The sequence below is a fragment of the Lutra lutra genome, chromosome 3, assembly GCF_902655055.1.
Source record: "Lutra lutra chromosome 3, mLutLut1.2, whole genome shotgun sequence".
Classification (NCBI taxonomy): domain Eukaryota; kingdom Metazoa; phylum Chordata; class Mammalia; order Carnivora; family Mustelidae; genus Lutra; species Lutra lutra.
This window is the reverse complement of record NC_062280.1, coordinates 118,666,579-118,692,572: the sequence shown is the minus strand read 5'-3', so window position 1 is coordinate 118,692,572 and position 25,994 is coordinate 118,666,579. Positions and strand designations below refer to the sequence as shown.

At 43.3% G+C, this 25,994-nt stretch overlaps 1 protein-coding gene across 4 annotated transcripts in view; it reads left to right on the top strand.

The window, feature by feature from the left end:
* The window catches only part of CRYL1 (crystallin lambda 1), a 147,666-nt gene extending 136,072 nt beyond the window's left edge, over window positions 1-11,594 (top strand). For 3 of the 4 annotated variants that reach the window (XM_047722857.1, XM_047722860.1, XM_047722858.1), the window contains 3 exons: window positions 3,506-3,611; window positions 10,539-10,645; window positions 11,024-11,594. In XM_047722857.1, the coding sequence (XP_047578813.1) occupies window positions 3,506-3,611; window positions 10,539-10,645; window positions 11,024-11,137 (327 nt within the window). In that variant the 3' untranslated portion in view covers window positions 11,138-11,594. Of the gene's footprint in view, window positions 1-3,505; window positions 3,612-8,039; window positions 8,109-10,538; window positions 10,646-11,023 lie in introns of those variants that run through there. The other variant, XM_047722861.1, reaches the window with a different exon arrangement.
* Window positions 11,595-25,994: the final 14,400 nt, after the last annotated feature.

Here is a 25,994-nt window from a genome sequence, read left to right as displayed (position 1 = left end):
TACTTAGTCAGGGTCACTGTTAGCTTACATACTTACAGATCAAAAGTTACTGCTCTTGGGTGGCTCACTTCTGGGGTATTTTGAAGTCCTGCGGAAGTCAGCTCTAAACATACTGAACACAATTAGAGAAGAAGAGAGCTGAGGCAAATAGCATTGCACGTGTAGGATGCCTTCTATATTTGCATCCTTTACAGGTTTGAGCACCGTATGGAAACTTCAGGCTGTTTGGGGTGTTGACCTGGAACCTTAGAGAGGGCCAGGATGAGGGCGGGTCTGCAGAGCCCCTACCTGGCTGCCTTTCATGGCATTCCAGAGCTCACAGGGTTCAGGAATGCCATGGCAAATGCCTTTAGGCAGCCTGGAGAGATGACCAGAAGCCATCCTTCTGTCCCTGAGAGCTTGGTGAGGAGGGAGAGGAAGATAGGAATGCCTTTGACAATTACTCTCTTGATAGCTTTGGACACTACCATAGACTTTGTATATACCATTTTCTCCTCGTTGCTGCCCCCTCGCCGCTTAAAAGCTTTGCTATCAGAAGTGAAGGGGGTAAAACCTGTCAGCATTTGAGTAAACAGAATAAATTAATTTGCTTTCCTTGAGAGCAAATGAACTTACAGTAGGATGATTTAAGAGAAGTAGGAAACCCAGTGAGACGTCATGAGAGCCTAGCAGACTAAACACACTTTGTGAGTGGGATACCATCAAGCGTTGGAGAGGCTGGGGAGCTATGGGAGCTCATGTATGCAGCTGGAGGCAGTGTGTGTGGGTGCAACCACTCTGGAAAGCACTTAGCATTAACCTGTAACATTGAAGCTGTTGTGCCCTAGGACAGCACTTCTCCTCTTGCATGTGTGCCCCGGGAGCCTGGAACAAGAACGTTCCCAAATATTCATGAACTGTAGGATGGATAAGTAAACTATGATTTTATACCTCAGCAAGAGCAGACAGACTACAACTGCACATAATGCAGGTGAATCTTAAATGCGTAAAGTTGAGTGAAAGAAGCAAGTCACAAAAGAATGTGTGAGTCCATTTTGAAGAAGATAAAAATAGGCATAAAGTGAACTGTGGCTTAGGAATGTAATCATAGATGGCAAATCTTAAAAGTAGAAAAATCGTTCTTACAAAAATCTGGATGTTTGTCTCTGTGAAGGAGGAAGGAGGATACAGTTGGGAAGACAGGCATGGTGGTGTTGGTGGGTTGGGGGTGGGGTGGCTTTGTAATTATCCTTAAACCACTTATGTATAGTTTGTACTCATCTTTGTTTATCTCATACACACAAAGATAGATGGAAGGTAGTTTTTTTTTTTTTGAGTTTATTTTTTTAAATTTTTTAATTAAATTTTTAAATTTTTTTATAAACATATAATGTATTTTTATCCCCAGGGGTACAGGTCTGTGAATCGCCAGGTTTACACACTTCACAGCACTCACCATAGCACATACCCTCCCCAATGTCCATAACCCCACCACCCTCTCCCTACCCCCATCCCCCAAGCAACCCTCAGTTTGTTTTGTGAGATTAAGAGTCTCTTATGGTTTGTCTCCCTCCCGATCCCATCTTGTTTCATTTATTCTTTTCCTACCCCCCAAGCCCCCCACGTTGCATCTCACTTCCTCATATCAGGGAGATCATATGATAGTTGTCTTTCTCTGATTAACTTATTTCGCTAAGCATGATACCCTCTAGTTCCATCCTCGTTGTCGCAAATGGCAAGATTTCATTTCTTTTGATGGCTGCATAGTATTCCATTGTGTATATATACCACATCTTCTTTATCCGTTCATCTGTGGATGGACATCTAGGTTCTTTCCATAGTTTGGCTATTGTGGACATTGCTGCTATAAACATTCGGGTGCACGTGCCCAGATGGAAGGTAGTTCTCTCAAAATTTCTCAGTCACATGCCCTTTGTGGGTGGCTCTGTCTTCCTGGTTTTTTGGCTCCATCCCCTTTCTGTTCCCCACTCCAACATCACCATTGGTCGCCCAAACACCCCCTGGACCTGAGCACTTGTGTTTTTTCCCTCAGTAGCTGATGTAGGTGATCGAGTTAGAGGGTACAAATTGCCTTCCTCTCTCAACCTCGTGGATGACTTTGAAATCTGGAAAGCAGAGATATCACAGAGACCCCAGAGGAGGAGGAGGAACAGCAGGGGGAGCTTTAGCCTCCATTTCCTGAGCATGGAGGGCTTAGCCCAGACCTCCCCTGGGCCATCTGGAGGGCAGACTCAGCTCTCCCTGTTGGCCATGGGGCCTGGTGAAGCCCTCTGCTGAAAGCTTTCCTCTGCCACATGGACATATTCTCAAATAGGACAACAGACAGCCCTTCCAAGGAAAGGAACAGGATTGGCTCTGTAACCCAGAACAAATGTGACAGAGTGAGGTGGGTCCTTTGTCTGAGCCTGTTCATGGGTGCTGGGTAGATGCGCTCCTGTGGGGAGGGCAGACCTGAGATTTCCACAGCAGAGAATTTCATCCTCTACCCCAGGACTCCAGTAATTGGGGGCCGCCGAGGCTACCAACGGAGGAGGTATCAGCCAGCGCAGCCACACTTGGTGACCTTTTCGGAAGGCAGACTTGGCCTAGCTGTCAGGCAGAAGCATCTCTCTCCTCACCATGCTGTTTGTGGAAGAAACCACTCAGAAAATATGAACTGGAGACTTAGCAGTCATTCTAGTGGTGTGACCAGTGCAGACTTGGTGGAAAATCTGAAGGCTTTCCCATCTGCCTTCTGACAGCTGAAATGCCCAAGGTGAAAATTGCCTCAGACCAAGAGGAACTGGCAATGGAGCACCAGATCACACAAATTTGTGCTGATGCATCCCTGCTCCTTTCAAAGTGGTGCGAGGTCAAGGCCATCTCAAAAACAGGCCAAGTAACACAGAGGGCCGATTTGACCTCTAACCTGAACATACAACAACTTGCCTCTTGCTTTGTCATTCACGTTTGTGGAAGGTTCCAGGGCCCCACCTTGCCAACAACACACAGTTCTAAGCTGCATTTCATCAAAGAATGTCATTTTTACAAACTCATTAAAAGCTGAACAAGGCTGGGCTTGGAGGCAGACAAAGCCTGGAGAATGACTCTTTAGTTGTTTTGATGGGTCTGATCTTAGCGTCCAGATCTTAGGCAAATATGTAGAAAGTCCTTCTTGGCTATATCTACCAATACCCTGCTCTGACTTCTCCCTCTTCCCTTCATCCTCTCCCCCTTCTCCAAAGCTGTGAGTGATAACACAGCTTAGAAGGTAGAGAAGGGAAGACAGGCAGGTTAATTACAGCCATGGAAAAAGTGAGTTGCTGTTTGACCATTTCACAAAATATTCTCTTTTCAGGATCTGTTTATATGTTACAGTTTGTCATGCTAAGTCTGCTGAAAATACTATTAGAGCACTTTGGAGAGTATTTTGGGATTGTAGTCTAAAGTTAGTTTGAAACGTGAAGGCAAGAAAATTGTCTTTCCAGAGGACTCATCTGTGTGCTGCCCCATTTTCCCCATTCAGGAAGGAATTGTTTCTCCTAGTGACCTTGACCTTGTCATGTCAGATGGCCTTGGCATGCGGTATGCATTCATCGGACCCCTAGAAACTATGCATCTGAACGCAGAAGGTATGTTCTGCTTCCATCAGGGTGAAGATGCGAATTCTGTGCTGTTCAGTGGTCTCATGGGTTTTGTCAACAGTACAGTTTTGCCTTTTTTTTTTTTTTTTAAACAACAAATAGAAACAGTATCATATGAAGGAGACAGTACCAGCCCTAGGAACTCATAGATAGGGGTCGTGTCCTGAAATGTCAGTGCACGTGGAATCCAGGAGCCTCAGGGCTCTGCAGGCAGAGAGCACTCAGGTGGGAATGAAAAGACAGACAGGTGAGGGTGTTGTCATGGAGACTTTGCCCCATGGTGTCCAGCCCAGCAGAAGATAAAGTTGGGTTTTCCTGAGAAAGGTGATGTAATTGTTTACAGAGGTAAGACAAACAGATAAGGGAAGTGACCACCTCTGCTGTACATATCTTCTGCCTAATATGAGCAGCTTCTCTGTGTGACTTGCCTGTTTTAGGTCACGGTCAGCCATTCAGGGCAGGCCCATCCTTTTCCCCAGAAGCCGACTTCAAAGGGCCCAGGGAGGTAGGTACAGGCCCACGGTCTAGTGACTCTAACAGAAAGCTACGTTGAGAAAGGGCAGAAAGCCTTCAAGAATGAAATGGTCGGCCACATTTTAAGTGTTTGAAAAACAAGGACTCAAACTGAAACAAAATAAATTTTATCTTGGAACACTGAAAAAATAAAATTAAATTAAAATTAAAAAAAGTTTTAAAAGCTATGAATGAAAATCTAGGAAACTATCACCTAAATGTCATTACCCCTTGCTATTGCTTGGTGTTGAAATTATAAGTAACTTTTATTACCTTTTTGCTTTTCTGTGTTATCATAATTTTCTACAATTATTGCCATATTATTTTAATAATTATATTATTAACATGTAAAACATATGTAGAAAGAGAAAAAGAATATTGTATTCAACTTCGTGGTCCACATTTAACAAAAATGTTGAGAAACTGGAGCTTATCCAGGAGAGGATGACCAGAGAACAGTGCACGCGCGTGTGTGTGTGTGCACGTGCGTGCCTCTGTCTGTGTCTTATGTGAGGGCGGAACCAGATTGAAAGAGTGGCCGTGGCAGGCAGACAGGTTTAGGCTCAGTACATGGCAGGAAGTTTCTAGTAACTGAAGCTGACTTTGAGGGAGAGGGCTATACTACGAGTGGGTGAATGGGCCAGGCAGGGGCCAGTTGCCCACCTGTCAGGATGTTTCAATATCAGGCAGAGACACCCATAATGAAATGGGAAGTTGGGATAAGTGACCTCCGGGAGTCTGTTAGACTTAGATTTTATAATTCCATGATCTCTTGGTAATAGTTCAATTTTTGCCACCAGAGTTAGTGAAGTATAACTTCCAATGAATAAGTCAAGGCAGTTTTGCCAGTCGTAGTCTTGCAAGGACACATATGGTGCTTGAGTGGACTGGTCTTGTGTATCATGCAAATGTGCTTCAGTAACTGACTTGACTCTTCCTTAAAACTGAGCATGGCTGAGAGGCACTGGAGGAACAGGGGACTGTCTCTTAGCATGAACATATTGCTTTTGTAGTGGGATGACAGTTGAACACGGGAAGAGAATGTAAAGAAAGAGGCCCTCATAAAAGTGAAACAAGAGTTTTGAAGTATCATGAAAATAAAGTCTTGGAGAATTTCAAATGCTTTTTCAGCCAGAACCTTAAAAGTGGTGAACATATTTAGACATTTTCAATATATATAGACACTCTTGGTAACCACCATGTTTTTCTCTTTTTAAAGTTTTTTTTTTTTTCCTTCAGAAAAATAAGAAAGGTCAGGTATCATGAGACATCAGTAGGGAGATAAATGAGAGCTGCTTTGACTCTGAAACAAAAAGAAACAGAAGCCAATGAAACCAGAAACTCAAGAACCAAATAGTGTGGCAGACAGGAAGGAGGCCTGTAACAATTTTTCAGACAAAGCAGATATGATAAGAAAACCTAATTGGCTTGATATGATAATGGGGGACGGATGTAGTTTTCAACTTCAGAGCATTCCAAAGACCAGAGTTAGACTGTTATAAGATCTGGCTTGGAACCAATGGAAATGTTTATTACTCTTCACAGTGTCATCCAAAATATATCAAGATTGGGCAGGGTATGGGGGGGGGTCTTTTTTTCTGATGTTGTTTTCATAAAGCCAGCATCTCAGGTTCAGGCTAGTTATTAGTCTTAAAGCTACAGTTTATCTAGAAGTGGTAAAAATGTTTTAGGATGTGTTTTTAATTTGATAGAATGGCACCCGAAAAGCTGGAGGCCAGCACGCCTACTTTGCCTTTTGGCTGCTTTCTAAAGGCAACCCCCTTGAAGGACAGGCTCTCAGAATGGGGAAACTGGTCAGTGGAGCCGGTCAGCCTGGGTGACCCCTGCCTTCCAAGCTAACTAGCTTTGTGCAAGAGAGTTCCCCCACCTCGAAAATGGGGATGGCAACAGTGCCCACCTTACGAGGGCAGTGTGAGAATGAAGCCAGGTGGAAATGCTTGGACAGATGGCTGACAAAGATGAAGTCCCTTGTTCTGTTCATGTAGAGTTTGGTCTCATTTTTTTAATTCACTACTCTTACAGTTTTTTTCTTTTAACTCTCCCAAAAAGAAATACAGAATGAATACGCAGTAAGACATTTTTACAATAGAATGGTGAAATCTCCAGACTTTAACAGTTTGGTTTGTTTCTTTGCTAAGCTTTTAGACCATTAGTTCAGCAAAGAGAACTGCCCCCTGTTACCTTTGGCTGCATTCTGGGTGCTTCCTGGGTTTACTTCTGCCTGGGGAATGACTGTCTCAGAATCGGCAACCTCTGGAAATCATCTCCCGTCCACGCGGATGTTTACCATTGTGCCTCATAAAATTTCCTCCTGTATGTAGATGCTTTCTCTCTTTCCCTCTCTATTTTTAAAAAAAATTTTTATTTTTTCTTTAATCTTCCTAATTGGCATGCCTACATGGTGGGATTGGCTCACTTATGTGGAGCTGTTAGCCCTGGGACTTTCAGGAGTTGAGGGGCTCCGGATAGGTTTCTGTCTCCACCCGCCTCACCTCCCTGACCTCAGGTGAGGTCTCACTCACTCAGGTGGGAATTAGATAACGTTGCTCTGTGCTTTGGGGCCTTTTTGATCTTCCTTAATAAGTTCTGCGAAACTCTGTCTCTTAAAAGCAGGTGAATTCACGTAGGTGTGGGTTTATCTGCTGTGAGAAAATAGACTCTGGTGTGGGCAGCAGTTAGGGCTTGCCAAGAAACCAAACGTCCAGAGTGTGTGCCTCCACGGTCACAGTGGGGCTGCGTGCCTGCTCCGTAAACACAAACCGAGGAAGGCTCTCTGCCTATCTGCCCACCGTGGGCTGTGCTGAAAGTTCAAGAAAGCACACTGTCTTGCCTTTGGGGGCCCACAACTAAAGAATTCCAAGTTAGAAAGCAGCAAAATAAGCTAAGTCTAATCTCATGAGAATCAATTCTTTTTTTTTTTTTAAGATTTTATTTGTTTATTTGATAGAGAGCACAAGCATAGGGGAGCAGCAGGCAGAGGGAGAAGTAGGCTCCCCACTGAGCAAGGAGCCGGATATGGAACTCGATCCCTGGACTCTGGGATCATGACCTGAGTCGAAGGCAGACACTTAACCAACTGAGCCACCCAGGTGTCCTGAGAATCAATTCTTTTCTCCATTTTTTCTTATTTCATATAAACATCTCTTAAGAAATTGGGTACAGAGTCATCTAAAAAGCTAAGCTTTAGAGAATTTGGGGAAGTATATTGTTGAACGGGGGACAGGGAGCAAGGAAGTGTAGGAAAACTATAGGGGAAGATCAAATTTCATAGTAATATAAAGGAAGGACATGCTAGCCAGATAAAAAGTGAAGTGGTTTCTTCTCCTTGACATTTCCAGTGAAATTGGTATTGTGGAATGATTGCCACTCAATTCTTTCAAAGCATAAGGAAGCCAAAATTCTTGCTGGAGATGAAGTAAAACCCTCCTTTTACTACTTCTCTAATGGAAGAGGAAATTTTACAAGTAACAGTGACAGAAGTAAATGTCCTGGAACATTGTAAGTAGCATGGCACAGTGCAGATCTTGATTCTAAGTCACCATGAACTTGGGCAAGTGGGAGAGCCCTTCTAAGGGTGTCAGGCTTCCCTACAAATGAAGTGGGAGGGTCTGGACACACCTGCTCTGTTGGTTCCTTTGCTTCACCACAAACAAGGAGGCTCTTCATCCCAAGAGCCTGAGTGCATGTGATAGAAAGTGTCTTTGTATTAGTAAGAGTGAAAATATACAATTATATTTTTCCTGACCAATTATATATTTCCTGAACAAGACAGGAGAAGTTATGAAATGTATTTTAGGATTTTTGCCATATCATATTCAATTTTGAAGGTATAGATGCTCTTTTTTTAAATTAAAGATTTTTATTTATTTATTTGACAGAGAGAGATCACAAGTAGGCAGAGAGGCAGGCAGAGAGAGAGGGGGAAGCAGGCTCCCCGCTGAGCAGAGAGCCTGATGTGGGGCTCTGTCCCAGGACCCTGAGATCGTGACCTGAGCGGAAGACAGACTTAACCCACTGAGCCACCCAGGTGCCCTGGAATAGATGCCCTTTAAAATGATAAAATTTGGAGGTGCCTGGGTGGCTCAGTTGGTTAAGCGTCTGCCTTCGGCACAGGTCATGATCTCGGAGTCCCCAGATTGAGGCCCGCATTGGGCTCCCATCTCCATGGGGAGTCTGCTTCTCCCTCTAACCTCTCCCCTCTCGTGCTTTCTCACTCTCTCGCTCTCAAATAAATAAAATCTTTAAAAAATAAATCTTAAAAATAATGATAAAATTTTATAAAAGGCAGTAGGGAAAAAAGTTCTCGAAAGTCCATGGCAGATTAAAATGGACCTCCCAGGGATGGTGAAAGGTGAACACTCATTCAGAACACGTGAAGCCCTCCGGAAGGGACGTGCGGTACAGAATTGAATGCTGTGGTTTCCTGCTGCGCATGTGTGGCAGGTGCAGTTGGTTCCCATGGAGGCCTCCAGGGAGCTTGTTTTCAGTGCGAGTGTGGGATTCATAGCCGCACCAATTCTTCCCTGGTTTCTTCTCATGTGTTATCTTTACAACGTTCTCGATTCTTGTGTCTCTGCTCCTCCAAAAGGAATAAACTGCATTTATGTCTAGATTTTATCACCTTTTGCTTGAGTATATAAACAACTGGATAGACTGAAATAAACATTTAATTTCCAAAAGGAAATAAATGTACAGGTTGTTTTCTGGGTTCCAAAAATGCTAAGCTGTTCAGGCTAACTGGCCAGGGCTGGAACAGTTAGGGAGACTTCCCAAATTCTGAGTTGTCAAGTTACGTTTATATTAAATGAAACGGAGCTTATTATTATTATTATTATTATTTTGAAACTCCTTATTTTAAAGAGTGTCCATCTCTTCATTGTAGGTGCTAACGTCGGAAACATTGGTATGTTTGAAATGTTTACCCTTCAAAATGGTTTCTCTTCTAAGAGCAAATTGAATATAATTTTAGCATACTTAAAGGGAAAGAAAATTATTTGAGCCAAATAAAATTGACACCGAATGAATTTAGGCTTTCATATCAGTGTAGGTCCACCAAAACTAAAACCCAAAGAAGCTGTTTTTTGTTTGTTAGGTTTTTTTGTTTTTGCCTTTTTAAAAAGAATATCCAGTGATGGTCATTTTTATTTTAAGTTAATCATACACAGTTCTCATGGGGGAGGTGAGAGCCAAGCTCTGGGAGCTCTGCAAATTCTACGGTTTCCTTTGTTCCCTTGTTATCTTTTTAGCCTGACTGACTGACTGCCCAGTCTTTTTGGCTTTGAAAAATGTGGAAAATGGGCCAAAAGCAGAACGCTGGGTGGCTCAGCCCCCATCCCCAGTGGGCCCCAGGACTTGGAGACACCTCCTTCACGTACCTGGGCCTGGCTTCGGAGCTGACTCATGGCCAAGTGCAGGCCTGCACTGGCCCGGCCTTAGCTGCCTCCTGGGGCTGGGGGTAGGGGACAAGTGCAAGAGGAGCTCTGCAGTCTGCTGGGCAGAGCAGGTCGGGGCAAGCCTGCCCCGCTATTGGGAGGTGATGCAGCCTGATGGTGTTTCTTCAGCACACATCTCAAGATTCTAACAGAAAATAGCTTTGGCTTCTCACAGCCCACAGCTACTTCTGAGCTACCGGGCTTCTCCCTCCCTCCCTGCTCCAGGAAAAGCCTCCTTTTCAGGTGTTTCTCCATCAAAATCCTAGGGCCCTATCTCAGGATCCGAGACACTGGCCCCCTAAGGGCCCTGCAGCTGCAGAAGGTCTGCAGAGCAGTGTAGCCAGGGACAGATGTCCCCTGGCATGGGTGACGGGGGGATGGTGTCATCCACTAGCCAAAGCTGAGGCGCTCACCCGGAGCCCGCCTCTCCAAGTACAGCCTGGGTTGAGGAACCTGCTGCCTGGTAGACACCCAGTAAAGTGGTAACTAGAACTTACAGAGTAAGAGTGAATGGTAGACAGATTCGACTGAGCTTTGACATCTCTGGTTCTTAGAAAATGCATGCAAGCCATTGACACACCTTATGGACACATTGTTGAAGGAGACATTTTTGGTGAAAATAGGACTTCCTGTGGTATTCAGTCTGTGAGTACAGAAACACAGGCTCACGGGAGAGTCCATGAGAGGCACTGACGGAGGCCCCAGTGTCCCATTGTTTTTAGGATTTCAGGATCTGATGCAAAGCTTGAGTAGTGACGTTGGTGAAGTTGCTCATTCCCCAGTGCTGGCTGACCGAGGTGGATGGTATCCCTGTACCTTTCCTTCATCTGCAAGAAGGAAAGAATGCAGTCATCTGACCTTGGGTGAGACACTCTGAACAGATTTCTTAGTTTGGAGTCATGCAGTGTTCTTGCTGATATTGTGGATTCTTGTTTTTGTGTGATTTCAGGTATGTTAAGCTATTGTGACAGATACAGTGAAGGCATGCAACATGTCCTAAAGACTTTTGGACCCATTCCAGACTTTTCTGGAGCCACAGTTGAAAAAGTTAATCAGGTATGTAGACTCCTTATAGAGAGCTGTGCTGGCTGAGCCATGGGTGAGGTTCTGTTTGTAGCCAGTCTTTGCCTTTGATTTTGGTGATTCCTCAGTCCTAATTTTGCCTGTCCACTTTCCTATCATGGTCAAAGAAGACCTTAGAGCAGTGTGACTAGTGAACAGGTAGCTCATCTTGATTGTCTTAGGGGAGCTGTAGGCCTCTGGGGATTTGGAAAGTTAGTTAATTGGGGCTTTCCTAAGCTTTTGTCTTTGAAAGCAAATTCATAGTTCACATAAATAGGAACAATTACTCTCCTGGTAAATGAGTTCCTCTTCATGCTCTGTTTTGTTTTTTTCCCCCTTTCATTTCCTTTTCTTTTCGTTTCCTCTTCCCAGGCCATGTGTGTGAAAGTTCCCAATGATCCAGAGCACTTAGCTGCCAGGAGGCAGTGGAGAGATGAGTGTCTTCTGAGACTTGCCAAGTTGAAAAGACAGATGCAGTCCCAGTAGCTACCATCCTTCTTCACTGGGAGTCCTTGGTTGTGGAATTAAAAGCACTTAATCCAGCTGCTCTGAAGCTGTGGGGATCCACGTGGTCTTTATGCAGTTCCAGAGCTCGACCTCCCCCCTTTCCAGGCCACAGTGGTGGGGCTGAGGGGTCTTCTGGTCATGCCCTGGCCTTGGGTGTCACAGCTGCACTGGGTTCCAGGGGCTGTTGACTCCCTGCAACCTGGGCAAAGCAAGGAAGCGAACCGTTTGAAGATTTTTACCTTTTATTTTTAGTGTGATTCTGTATGGCTGCATTTTATAGCCAATGATTATGGTTTCAAGTTTATTTTAATCTGCAAAGTAGTTTTGTAATTATTTTCTAATCTGCTTCTGAACACCCTGTGGCCTGCATCTATGAGGCACCGACCTTCATTTTGCTAATGCCTATTCTGGATAAAAAATTTTGATTGCCTAATGACATCCTTTTTCTTCTGGTCTTTCTGAGAAGGACAATGTTTGATTTTGATGATTGATATATTTCAGAGTGATCATGATGAGTGAGTAAACAAAAACTTTGTTCTGGGTCCTTTGTCAGCCATTCAGTAAAAATCCTCCAATTTAGGCTGGTGTTTCCCAAAATGGATTCCACAGTGAGTGCCCTGGGGCTCTGTGGTCAGATGTATTTGGGAAGCTCCTCCACTGCCCCACTCTTGGGCACTCATGTGTCTATAAGAAATTAAAATTCCAAAATTCTACAGGAAATACACTTAACCCAACACCCTATTATCTTCTTTGACACGGAGTCTTGTCCTAGTGCTCGTTCCCCAAATACCCTAGCAAATAGCAATATAAGGACCCCACCCCCTGTGAGGCCAGCATGTCACAATAGCTCAGGTCACAGGATGCTACCACAGGACTCCCTGACAACTCCCACCCCAGTGACACTCCAGCCTTTCCATTTCAGGTGACCAGCTTCCCAGCTTCACCAGTAGGGAGAAAACTTTTCAAGTCTATGGTGGTATGGGAACCAGTGTCCCCAGTGAGAAACTGTCGTCATTCCGGCTCTGTGCGCACACACACTCATTTAGGCAACGACATCTTTTGAGCAGCTGTGATGCCCCAGACATCAAGCATGTAGTCTCTGTCTTTCAGAAGTTTACTCTAAAATAACTGTTAGAATAAAATATGGTAGTGCCCAGGAGGATCATATACACAGGAGATCCTAACTCCCCACCCCTGGGTGTGCCGTGGAAGATCTCACAGGAAACAGCCTTTGAGCTGAGTCTTGAGTAACAGGGGAGAGTCAGCAAGCCTTCCTGGCAGAGAAGCAGAGCGGAGAAGGGCGCTGGGTACCCCCAGGAAGGTGGGGTGGTTCCCTGCAGCCAGAAAGAGAGTTCTGTTGGGGGTGGCTGGGACATGATGCAGGTAGTGAAGACTGCTGGGCTCACACCAAGGTGTAGACTTCACCCAAAGCACTGGGGAACCTAAACGGTCTGTAGGTTGTGAGGGGCCCTGTCCTACTGGGACTTCAGAAAGTCCCTTCTGACAACAGAAGGGACTGCGCTGGAGACTGTTATGGTCCAGGCAGTGAATGTGTAAAGTATCCTGGGGGTAGAACTACAGTCCTCACTGACGACCTGAGAAAGGTGATACCAAAGCTTCCTAAGTTGGCATCTTGGGAGTCGATGCAGGTATTGATGCCTTTTAATAAAATGAGGAAATTAGGAAGAGGGGGCAGGAAATCTGAATGTCTCATGTGTTAAACTTCACTGAAAAAGAAAATGTAGCAAAACATGTAGGAGGTTTTTAGCCTTGAAAGCCTCCTTCTCTTCATCTGATGGAGTTTTAGATGCTCCTTAAACTTTGATGACTCAGTGCATCATTCTGTGACCTACCGGAAGGATTGTGAACTGAGCAAGTCAAGCCCTTGCTTTTCCTGATTGCTTCTGGCTCCTCCTTTCCCTTTGACATACTCCACCCACCCTCTTGTCTTCCCAGAATTGCCACACTCCTCTCAGGGCCTGCCTAATTCCTTCTCTTATGGACCCATGGAGGCCACCATAGTCTCTGGACCCAGGTTTGGGGTCCCTGAGAAGAAGATGACTTCACTGGGGGATGTGTAGTGTTGATGGATGTCAGACGTGGGCTGTTGGTTTCACAGCATCAGTGAGCCATGGGAATTCCAGGAAAAATGGCCAAGGGAGACCATTCCGCCAAATGCTACAGACCTGTATGAGGAACAAGGCAGGAGCATCCTGGTGTCCCTTCTGTGGCGTAAGCAGGAAAGACAGAAGTGGGGGCAGTTTGGAGGCACATTCATTTATGTGTCTGAGTTTTGTTTTCCCACTTGTGCTGTCCTGAGATACATGTAGTAGAGGTACATGCAGGCTCTGTCGATAGCTGTCACAGTGTAAATGAGGAAGTGTCAACACAAGGGATTGGTCGTGACAGTGACAAGAGAACCAGTGTGTTCATTCACATCTGAGGGCTGAAAAAATTACCATTTTAAATTTTGAGAGCAGCAGACAGCATGTTTGTGGTCTGGAAGTAAGGCAGGAAGCAGCTCTGGAAACGGGGGACAGAGCCAGGAAATTGGCCCGACAGGGAAGTGAAGGAGGACAGGTATGTGACACAGACTCTCACAGGTTTCTCAGAGACACACTGTAACGCTTAAAAATGAGCAGCTTCTGCTTTTCAGGTCATTGTCCCTAGCTTTCAAGGGGCTTGCTTGCTTTGCTGAGTTTAGCAAGCATATAATTCATGGACCAGTTTTCTCATGAATGTCCTCTCTCTGTTCTAGCAGCCCATCCAGGACACCACACTCATTTAGTCCCCCTCTGGTCTGTGAGTTTCTCAGTCTGGCGTTGATTTTCTTGATCCTGACAGAGCCCTGCCCAGGTTTTCTGCAGAATATCCCCCAGTCTGGGTTTGTCTGGTGTTTTTCTCATGTTCAGATTGGGATTAGGCATTGGAAAGAATGCCCCAGAGGTGAAGAACCCTTCTTGTCCCATCCTATCAGGGACTATGTCATAGCCACATGGCATCAATGGAGATGTTAGCCTTCACAGGATGGATTTGCCAGGTTTCTGCATGGTGAGTTACCACCATTAAGAAAGAAGAAATTGCTTGGAAGGACTAGCCCAAGCAGCTATTGTCCTGAATGGTTTCTGAATCATTTTCTCAGAATGGCCAAGCTGTCAGTCTCCATTCATAGTGTGGTGTTTACACAGTTCCTTTCTTGTTGGTCTCTGCTTCCAGAAGCCTTCCTTCCCAAAGGCGCAGTCTATATCTGTGCACACAAGAATCCAAATGATCTCCTTGTTCCTCATGTTTCTGAGCAGCTTAGCACTCTTGCAAGACTTGGGGGAAGAGGGACAGCTGCCAAAGAATAGAGATTTATATATTGTTCCCATGCAAATCAGAGAAACATGTCAGACAGTGGGTTAACAGTGAAGTCCCTGTAATTTGTGTCTGGTTCTTGCTCAGTTTGGAGGTACAGAAACTATTTTGTTAAAGTATGTGTAGTTGATGAATTATAAGATTATTTTTCTCATGCTAATAAGACTCACAAAAATGCCAGTTTCATTCATTTTTCAATTGATTCCTTGATTGAAGATTTAGTGAGCATCTACTGTGTGCCAGGTACTATTTCAAGAGCTGGGGAGGCACTAATAAATGAACAGGCAAATGCCACCTGCTGGTCTGGAGCTTATAGTGTAGTTCTAGTGGGAGAAAACAAACACAAACCCATCAATAGACAAATATAGTTTGTCTATATCAGAAGGAGACCAGTTATCTATCTGAAAACAAAGTAGAGGAGAGTGATAGGGAGAACAGGGAGTGCATGTCTGTGTGCACGTGGGTTAAGTGTCCACGCAGTATTAGGGAAGTAATCAAGGAAGGGTTGATGAAAAGATAGAAGAGCAGAGACCTAAAAGAAGTGAGGGCTAGAACCATGGAGCAAGCCAGAAAAGATGGACGCCCCAGGGAGAAGGAACAGAAATGCAAAGGCCATGCAGTAGAAGCTGACCCTCTACCCACAAGGCACAGCCAGGGGAGCCACATGGCTCAGTGTAGGAGGGAGGGAACAGCAAGAGTTGAGGCACAGGGGCAAGGCGGGGCCTTGAAGGCCAATGTGAAGACTGGCTTTTTCTTTGCACAAGGTGGGGAAGCCAGAGAGTTTTGTTTTGTTTTGTTTTTTAATTGCGGTAAGAATACTTTGTATCTTAGTATGAGATCTACCTTCTTAAATTTTTAAGTGTACAGTATCACATTGTTAAGTGTAGGCACAGTGTTGTAGAGCAGATCTCTAGAACTTAATCATCTTGCATAACTGGAACTTTACACTCATTGAACAGCAACTCCCCATTTCTCCTTCCTGCAGCCCCCGGCAACTGCCATTTTCTATGCAACTGTGTGTTTGACTATTGTAAGTAGAATTATGACATTTTTGTCTTTGTGGCTGGCTTATTTCACTGACAATAATGTCCTCAAGGTTCATCCACGTTGTAGTATATAGGTAGGATTTCCTTCTTTTAAGGCTGAATAACATTCTGACGTATGTAAATACCACATTTTCTTTCTATTCACCTGTCAATAGACATCTGGGTTATTTCCACAACTTGGCTATTATGAATAATGTCGCAATGAACACAGGAGTGTAAATATCTCTTTGAGATTCTGATTTCAACTCTTTAGATAAATACCTAGAAGTGGGTATTGCAGGATCATATGATAGTTCTATTTTTAAATTTGGGGGGAAACTTTGTTGTTTTTCATAGTGGCTGCACCATTTTACATTCCCACCAATAGGGCACAAAAGTTCTAATTTCTCCACATTTTTGCCAATGCTTGTGAAAGCCATTCATCAGGAATGAGGTGATATCTGTATTTTTTTTTTTATTTGTGTTTTTGGTTTTGATCTGTATTTCCCTGATAATTAGTGATGTTGAGCATCTTTTCATATATCTGTTGGCCTGTCTTTGGAGACATGTCCATTCAGTTCCCCTACCCATTTTTAAATCAGATTATTTGTTTTGTACTATTGAGTTATATGAGTTTCTTACATTTTTGAATATGAATTCTTTAACAGATTTTGGTTTGCAAATATTTTCTTCCATTCTGTAGGTTACCTTTTCACTCTGTTGATTATTTCCTTTGTTGTGTAGACACTCCTAGTTTAATGTAGTCCCACTTGTCTATAGTTTGTGCTTTGGCATCATACCCATGAAATCATTGCTAAGACCTATGCTATGAAGCTTTTTTCCCTTATGTTTTCCTGTAGGAGTTTTATGGTTCCAGGTCTTTTCAGAATACTTAAGTTCTCAATCCATTTCAAATTGATTTTTGTGGGGTGTCTGGGTGGATCAGTGGGTTAAAGCCTCTGCCTTTGGCTCAGGTCATGGTCCCGGTGTCCTGGGATCAAGCCCCACATCAGGCTCTCTGCTCAGCAGGGAACCTGCTCCCCCCCACCCCTGCTACCTCTCTGCCTACTTGTGATCTCTGTCAAGTAAATAAATAAAATCTTTTTTAAAAATTGATTTTTGTTTCATAAGTGTCACATTTCATTCTTTTGAGTGTGTACGTCCAGTTTTTCCAATAGCATTTGTTGAAGGTGCTGTCCTTTCCCCATTGTGTGGTTTTGGCACCCTTGCTGAAGATCAGTTGATCATGTATATGTTATTTCTTTTTTTTCTTTATTTTGTTTCTTTATTTTGTTTGATTAGTCTTTATGTCTATCTTTATGCCAGTACCATACTGTTTAAAATACTGTAGCTTTGCGATATATTTTGGAATCAAGAATTATGGTTTCCCCAGCTCTGTTCTTTTTTCTCAAGATTGTTTTGGCTTTCAGCGTGGGTTCTTTGTGGCTCCATAATAACTTTAGTTATTATTATGGCTTATTATAAAAAAGCCAGCCACAAAGACAAAAATTTTTTCTATTTCTCCAGAAAAAAAAATTCATTGAGACTTTGATAGAGAGTACATTGAATCCATATATTGCTTTGGGTAGAATGGACATTTAACAATCATAAGTCTTTCAGTCCATGAACACAGGCTACCTTTTCATTTATCTGTGTCTTCTTAAATTTCTTTCATCAATATTTTGTAGTTTTCAGTGCACAAGTCTTTCACTTCCTTGATTAAGGAGATTTTTATCTTAATTTTTTTGAGATAGTTCATTGTTAGTGTTTTGAAATACAGCTAATTTTGGTATGTTGATTCTGTATCTTGCAACTTTACTGAACTTGCTTATTAGTTCTAACAGTTTTTTTATGGAATCTTTAGGGTTTTTTTTACATATAAGGTCATGTCATCTGTATAACTTATGGTATTCAGTAAAAGCAGTTCTTTTTTTTTTTTAAGATTTTATTTATTTATTTGAGAGAGAGGAGGAGAGAGAGAGCATGAGAAGGGTCAGAGAGAGAAGCAGGTTCCCCATGGAGTTGGGATCCTGATGCAGGACTTGATCCTGGAACTCTGGGATCATGACCTGAGCTGAAGGCAGCCACACAACCAACTGAGCCACCCAGGTACCCCAGTAAAAGCAGTTCTAAGAAGGAAGTTTATAATAATAAATGCCACCATTTAAAAAAAGAGAATGATCTCAAACTACCTTTACACCTTAAGGAACTCAAAAAAAGAGAAAACTAAATCCAAAGTTAGCAGAAGGAGGGAAATAATAAAAACTAGAACAAGAATATATGAAACAGAGACTAGAAAAACTCCTGGGGCAAATAATAGATTATATGTTAATAAAAATAATTAATAATAATAAATAAGTAAAAAAAAAAGAAAAACAATAGAAAAAGACCAACAAAATTAAGAGTCAGTTTTCTGAAAAGATTAACAAAATTGATAACCTTTAGCTAGACTAAGAAAAAAAAGAGGAAACTCAAAATACTGAGCATAAAATTAGCAGAAGGAAGGAAATTATAAAAGATTAGAACAAGAATCAATGAAATAGAGACTAGAAAAACAATAGAAAAAGACCAATGAAACTAAGAGTTGGTTTTCTGAGAAGATTAACAAAATTGATAAACCTTTAGCTAGAATAAGAAAAAAAGAAAACTCAAAATCAGAAGTGAAAGAGGAGACAATCCAAGTCATGCTCATTCTGCAATGCCTATAGAGAAGTGTTTAAAAACACTTGCAATAAAGATGTTTCCAAGAAAAGACAAAACAACAAGACCCACTAGTGTCATAGAAAAGCAATGGGTCAAAGGGATTACTGCTTATTTTTTGAAGATTTTACTTATTTATCTATTTGTCAGAGAGAGAGAGAGCACAAGAGGGGGAAGTGGCAGGCAGAGGGGGAAGCAGACTCCTCGCTGAGCAGGGAGCCCAATGTGGTACTAGAGCCCAGGACCCTGAGATCATGACCTAAGCCAAAGTCAGATACCTAACTGACTGAGCCACCCAGCATTCCAAGACTACGGTTTAATGTTTAACTGTGAACAATTATATGCCAACAAATTGGATGATCTAGAATAATTGGATAAATTCTCAGAAATATACAGCTTATCAAGACTAAATTGTGATAAAATAGAAAATCTGAACAGATCTGTAACTAGTAAGAAAATTGAATCAGTAATGAAAAAAGCTCCCAATAAAGAAAAGTCCAGGACCAGATGGCTTCACTGGTGATTTTTACCAAACATTTAAAAAATACTAATTCTTTTTAAACTCTTCCCAAAAATTGAAGAGGAAGGGACATTTTCAAACTTATTTTATGAGGCCAGCATTACTCTGATACTGAAAAACAAAGACAGTACAAGAAAAGAAAACTACAGACCAATATCCCTGATGAACGTAGATGCAAAAGTCCTCAACAAAATACTAGCAAATCAAATTCAGCTTTAAAAGGATCATATACCATGACCAGGTGGGATTTACCCCTGTGATGCACAGATGCTTCAATATATGAAAGCCAGTTGTGATACCTCACATTAATAAAACAAAGGATTAAAAGTCATATGATCATTTCATTAGATTCAGAAAAAGTGTTTGACAAAATTTGGTACTTTTCATGATACAAACTCTCAATGAATTAGGAATAGAAGGACCATACCTTAGCACAGTAAAGGCCGTATGTGAAAAGCCCGTAGCTAACATCATACCCGATGGTGAAAAACTTTCCCTCTAAGATCAAGAACAGGGAAAGGATGTCTACTCTTGCTACTTACATTCAACATAGCACTGAAAGTCCTAGCTAGAGCAATTAGGCAAGAAAAAGAAATAAAATGTATTCAAATTGCAAAGGGGCATTTGAGCATAGTGGCACCATCTGACTTAGGTTTTTCGAGGCTCCATCTGGCTTGTGTTGAGAAGGGACTATCTGGGGGCAAGAGTAGAAACAGGGAGGGTCAGGGTGTACCTGCAATTGCCTTAGTCAGAGATGGTAGAGAGACTTGAAGGAGGGAGGTGGCAGTGACAGTAGTGAGAAGCAGGCAGATTCTGGAGATATCTTGGAGGTGGAGCTAACAGGATGGACTGACAGATTGGATATGGGTTATGAGAAAAAGGGACTGGTCAAGAATAACTCCAAGGTTTGTGTCTAGGGCAATGGGAAGGATGGAATTGTCACTCATTGGGATGGGAAAGATGGAGCAGGGGAGGAAAAAATGATAACTAGAAAGTTGTCTGGTAGGTTGGAATCTGAGCAAGAGGAAAGTGGGTGGTGCTAAGCTAAGATTGTCTTGTGTACCTACCCATCTCAACCTCAGTCTCTACCCGGCAAGTGGTGGAAACACTTGGGTCAGGTGGGAAGAAAATGTTTTACCCTGCACAGTGTTAGAGAAAGCTACATAAAGACTTGGTTCTCTTGTTCCCCTCTTTTCTCCTAAACTTCATTTTTCCATTTTTTCTTCAGAGAAGAGAATATTGATTCTGCTGCAGTTTCCTGATTCAATAACTTTTTGGGAGCAACTACTTTATATTTAGGTGTTGTGTAGGGGTCTGAGGCTAGAGAAATGAATTTACATTGATCATTACAAGTTCACAGCTTAGTGGAGAAGGCGGACCCATGAAGAGAAAAGTAAAAAGTTGCAAGTGCAATGAGAGAACTGTGCACAGAGTGTTATAAAATCACACAGGAAGGGCCCATAGCTAAGTCTAGTGTCGGGAACAAGAAGGCTACAGCTAGTATTCCCTAAGGTGGTGGTGTCTGATTTTTTTTTTTTTTTTTTTTTGACAGAGAGAGATCACAAGCAGACGGAGAGGCAGGCAGAGAGAGAGGGAAGCAGGCTCCCCGCTGAGCAGAGAGCCCGATGCGGGACTTGATCCCAGGACCCTGAGATCATGACCTGAGCCGAAGGCAGCGGCTTAACCCACTGAGCCACCCAGGCGCCCCCTGATTTGTAAATCTTGAGAAATGGGAATAAATGAGCCTAGCCAAAGTTAATTTCTATCAGAATAATATCAGGTACAACAGAAGGTACTAAATAAATAATTGTTGAAAGAAAGAATGAATGAAAGGGGGTTAGAGAGGGGAGCTGCGGTGGGAGAATAGGAACACCTGGGTCCCCAGGCCATGGCTTCTCACAACCAATCATCTTTGTACGTGGGTGGAAGATGTCTTGCCCCACCAGGACTTGTAGAGTTGGTTGAACTTTATCGTGCGTTCATTTTATTAGCTTCATTCTGAAGGTAACTTAACTCTAAGATTAAGGGACAGTGATTAAATCCCCAACCCATGTGGCCATCAAACATTTTCTTGTTCTGTTGGCTTCCTCCTAACCTGGCTAACATCCAAATAGTTTAGTACAGAGTGCATCAGACTGAAAGAAGGGTGTAGTATTTATCAACTCAGCATCTTCTTTTTAGATTTTTCTCTATACCATTTTGCTTCTGTTGAAGTCACTTTTTAAAAAATGAAAGCTAAAAAGTTCTGTAAAGATGGAACAAAATACTATCATTGCATGTAGCCAAGACATCTAGAGAAAACCAAGCCATGTAAATGCAGTGTTGCAGGATATTGAGCATCAGGCTTGAAAGCTGGCAGGCAATGGAGTGCAGTAACTGCATTTTCTCTCCTTGAATCCCTGGCACTGAGCCCTGAACAGAGCTGGCATGTGGCAGGCACTCAGCAGTGTTTGTGCATGAGGCCAGGTAAATAGTGGAGTCCCAGTGAGGGGGGCTTGATATCCCTCTGCCAGTCTCAGTGGGCACAGAGGAGGAACCTGTGGCCCCTCCTCTGTGCCCAGGGAGCAGGAATGAGTGTGCTCAAACTGCATACTCCACATGTAGATCATGTGGAAAGATGTTTTCTTAAATGGTGAGGAGCTTCTTACCGAGGAATGAGATGTCATGCCAGTTTCTTGAAACTGTAGGTCAATTTAGTTTTTTCTAATATAGAAAGAGAGCCTTGATCTCTCAAGGAAGAAAAATAGGTCATTAGCTCATATAAGGGTATTTACATAGAAAACACCCTAAGGGAAGTATACCAAAATGCTAAGCTTGGTTATTTGGGGATGGTTTCAAATTTCTTCTTTATGGTTTTCTTTGTACTATGACTTTTAGTATACATACATGTTATTTTTACCTCAAAAAGCTTAATGCAGAGGTGGCTGGGTGGCTCAGTCATTAAACGTCTGCCTTTGGCTCAGGTCATAATCCCAGGGTCCTGGGATTGAGGCCTGCATCAGGCTCCCTGCTTGGCAGGAAGTCTGCTTCTCCCACTCCCACACCCCCTGCTTGTGTTCCTTCTCTTGCTGTGTATGTCTCTGTTAAATAAATAAATAAAATCATATAAATAAATAAAATAAAAAGCTCAATGCTGCTAACATGAGTTGTCTGCTATGGGGATATCCATATGGCCATCAAAACCAGAGCATAGAAGAGAGACCTCTGGTGTCCTCCCATCTGGTGTCAAATGTGGACGGGCCCACATGTGGACAGTTTCACATATGGACAGTGTTTATAAGTTGTTGAATGGTCCCACAGAGCCAGAGTTGGCTATCCACCATGGAGAGCCTAAGCCCAGCGATGCATCGGGGTGACTTCTCTTCATAGAGCTGTGTGGTCCCCCAAGACTTGGCTGCACACCTGCCAGCTCACTGTTGTCATCATCTACTCTTCAACAGCCTCTGAGGTTCTACTGTCCTATATCCTGGGGATACCTCATTTTTTAAAAGATTTTTTTAAAGTTTTTATTTATTTGACACAGAGAGAATGCACAAGCAGGGGGAACAACAGAAGGAAAGGAAGAAGCAGGTTCTTTGCTGAGCAGGAAGCCTGATGTGGAGCTTAATACCAGGACCCTGAAATCATGACCTGAGCCACTCAGCTATCCCCACTCCCTGGGGATACCTTTTGAAACAAGACTAGGTCCCTACTTCCATGGAGCTTATGTTCTAAATGAAGGAGGCAATAAAAAATGAGTAACTAAGTGGATAAACAAATGAAATGCCAGATAGTAGAAAGTGTTGATCAGAAAATGAAATCAATATATGTTTATAAAAATAAAATTTAAAAAAATTTTTCTGAAAAAAAAAAAAAAAGAAAGAAAATGAAATCAAGTGATAGGATAGTGTTTGCCCAATGTCTGCTTTGTGCTGGATGTTTGGGAAGGCCTATCCAAGACCTGGACAACAAGAAGGACCTAGCACTGTTCCAATCTGAGAAGGAGCTGCAGGGGAGAAATCACAGTTGGAGCCCAGACCTGGAAGTGAAGGTCTAAGCAGGTAAGCAGGTGCATGGGACTGAGGGCAGGCTGCTTGGTGGGGAGCACACATGGTGGGGTAGGGTCTAGATTAGGTCAGAGTTTGATTTAAATGCAGTGGGAAGCCCAGGACCTGGTATAGTCTAGTTGATCTGCATTTTGAAAAGCCCTGTGGAGTCAGAGGTCAACCAACTTTTCCTGTACAGGTTCATACCATGCCTGTGGGGATCTATTATAGCTACTCCCCATAGCCTTGTAGCCTAAAAGCAGCCATAGGTAAAAGAAAATGAATAAATGTGGTTATAATCCAATAAAACTTGCTTATGTTGAGTGAAATAAGTCAATCAGAGAAAGACAATTATCATATGATCTCCCCGATATGAGGAATTTGAGAGGCAGAGTGGGGAGTTTGGGGGTAGGGAAGGAAAAAATGAAACAAGATGGGATCAGGAGGGAGAAAAACCATAAGAGACTCTTAATCTCACAAAACAAACTGAGGATTGCTGGGGGGGTGGGAGGTAGGGAGAGGGTAGTTGGGTTATGGACATTGGGGAGGATATGTGAAATGGTGAGTGCTGTGAAGCATGTAAGCCTGAGGATTCACAGACCTGTACCCCTGGGACAAATAATACATTATATGTTAATAAAAATAATTAATAAAAAAACTTGCTTATAGACATTTGACATTTGAAGTTCATGTGACTTTCATACATCAGGAGACCTTGTTCTTTCGATTTTTTTTCCCTACCATTTAAATATAAAGCCCATGGTTAGCTCACAGGATGTGCAAAGTCTTTGGCAAATGGGATTAGACTCTGGGAGGGACTGGGGAAGGCAGGCCTGGTGCAAGGAAGAAGTTGGAGGCCTTGCAGCAACACAGGCTGGGCAGTGCTGGCAAGAGAGCATGGGAGGAAGGGGGAAAGACTTGGGTGTTTCTTTGGAGGTAGTCAACAGGGCTTGTTGGTGGTTGGGATGTGGAATAGAAAGCCTCATAGCATCTTTGCCAGCCAAGTTGCAGGTCAGACCTGTTTGGTGCCAATGATTCAGGCTTTGGGAGAACTAGAGATTGAAATTGCTATTTTGATCTTTATGACAAAAAAGAGCTTGGGGCCCATGGGAGATAGAATCCCAGGGCTTACCACAGGAACACGGAGGTGGGCAGGGCTGGGGCTGGTTGTGGGTGGAGAGTCTGCCTCAGTTCTCAGTGTCCCAGGTCACGGCTGGTCACATACCCTGTGAAGGCTGATGAAACAACATGGCCCAGCAGTTACATTTCTCAGACCTAAGGCACAGAGCATCATTCATTCCACAGGGGTGCAAGAGACTCACCCCTTCTGAACATGGGGAGTGGCAGGGTGCAGGAAAACACAGTAGCAAGCCCACAATGTCTCCTTTGTGCTTTCAATGAGTTGAAAGTAACTATTACCCAGTTTCCCAGTGGCTCAGTTGACTCTTTGAGGAGCCACAGAGCACAGGGATCAGGAGCTCAGGCTCCATGGCCAGATAGCCCGAGTTCAGGTTGTGGTGTGGCTGCATGGAGCAGGGTAGACTCAGGCAAGGTACCATGCTCACATGCCTGTGTCTCACTTGCCCCACGTGATGGGTTCTGTAGATGTAGCACCTGACCATGCTGTTTGAGACACTAGATAACATCTTTGCTGTAGAGTCTGGGCACATGATCAGCACTGGGTCACTAGCAGCTGTAGTTAGTGCATGAAAATAGTAGAGAGCCACAGATAGAGAAGCAGTGGGGGAGGGTGCCTGTGGAGACATGAGGGTTCTCTCCAACAGTTCTCCATGGCTTGAGAGTGGTGGGTACTTACTCCCCATGACAAATGCCCTACAGAGCTCATCATGCACAACTTCCCTGCTCTCTGGTCTATTTTCCCCATGGCAGGAGCAAGGAGCACATGCAATGCCTTGTGTCCCTCATGGCTCAGTGCATGGTGCTAGAGAGTGAACATAACTCAGGTCAAGAGGTGCTGTATTAGTCAGTGTTCTCCAGAGAAACAGAACCAATAAGATATGTAGATATATACAGATAAAGTTAGAGGACTTGGTTCATGTGACTGTGGAGACTGAGAAGTCCCTTGATCTGCTGTCTGTGGGTTGCCCCAGGAGAATTGGTGTGCAATCCTGTCTGAGTCTCAAGGCCTGAGAGTCAGGAGAGCCAATGTCTATGGGCAGGAGAATCGGATGTCCCAGCTCAGAAAGAAAACAAATTTGCTATTCCTCCACCTTTTTGTTCTATTCAGGCCCTCAATGGATTGGATGAGGCCCAACTGTATTGATAGAATCTTCTTTACTCAATCTGTGATTCAAACGCTAGTCTCTTCCTGAAACACCCTCATAGACAGACACATCCAGAAATAATGATTTACCAGCTGAGCATCAAGTTGATGCATAAAATTAACCATCACAGACACCTTCCTGGTCTCTGCATCGTGCCACCTGCAGAGAGCCTAACTCAGGGATGAAGGGAATCAAAAATCAAAAAAGAAAAAGAAATTATGATTGCTACTTTCACCTGTTGTATCAGTCTACTTTGGTTATCATAATATAATAATATAACGCCACCGAATGAGTGGTTTGGAAAACAGCCATTATTTCTCACAGTTCTGGGGGCTGGAAGTCCAAGATCAGGCTGCCAGCATGGTCAGGTCTGGTGAGAGCTCTCTTCCTGGCTTGCATATGGCTTACTTCTCACTGTATCCTCACATGGCCTTCCCTCCTCATGCCTGGAGAGAGTGAAATCTCTCTCTTCTTCTTTGTGAGGCCACTGATCCTATTGGGTTAGGACCCTACCCTTTGGACCTCATTTAACCTTAGTTCACTCCTTACAGGCCCTATTTCTAAATATAGTTATACCCTGGTGGTTAAGAGTTCAACATATGAATTTGGGAGTGTGGAATGCAATTCGTTCCCTAGCATCTATCAGAGTATTAAAGAGAATCCATGGCAATACTTCTCAAATCACTTCTATCCTGCCTGGTCACAGCTGCCTGGCCCCACTCATTCACCAGCCCTCCTGGATCTCTTCCTAAATCTTCTCCTTAGTTCCACCTTATTTACTTCTGGTTTATATCTTCCCAGGCAGGCAGGCAAGACTCTCACTCAGCAGAGATCCAATCCCATACTCCTAGGTAAGCAGAGCAGTGAAAGGGCAGAAGGGAGGTGGGGGGCACATTCATATGTTGATGATCCTTCCTCACTGAA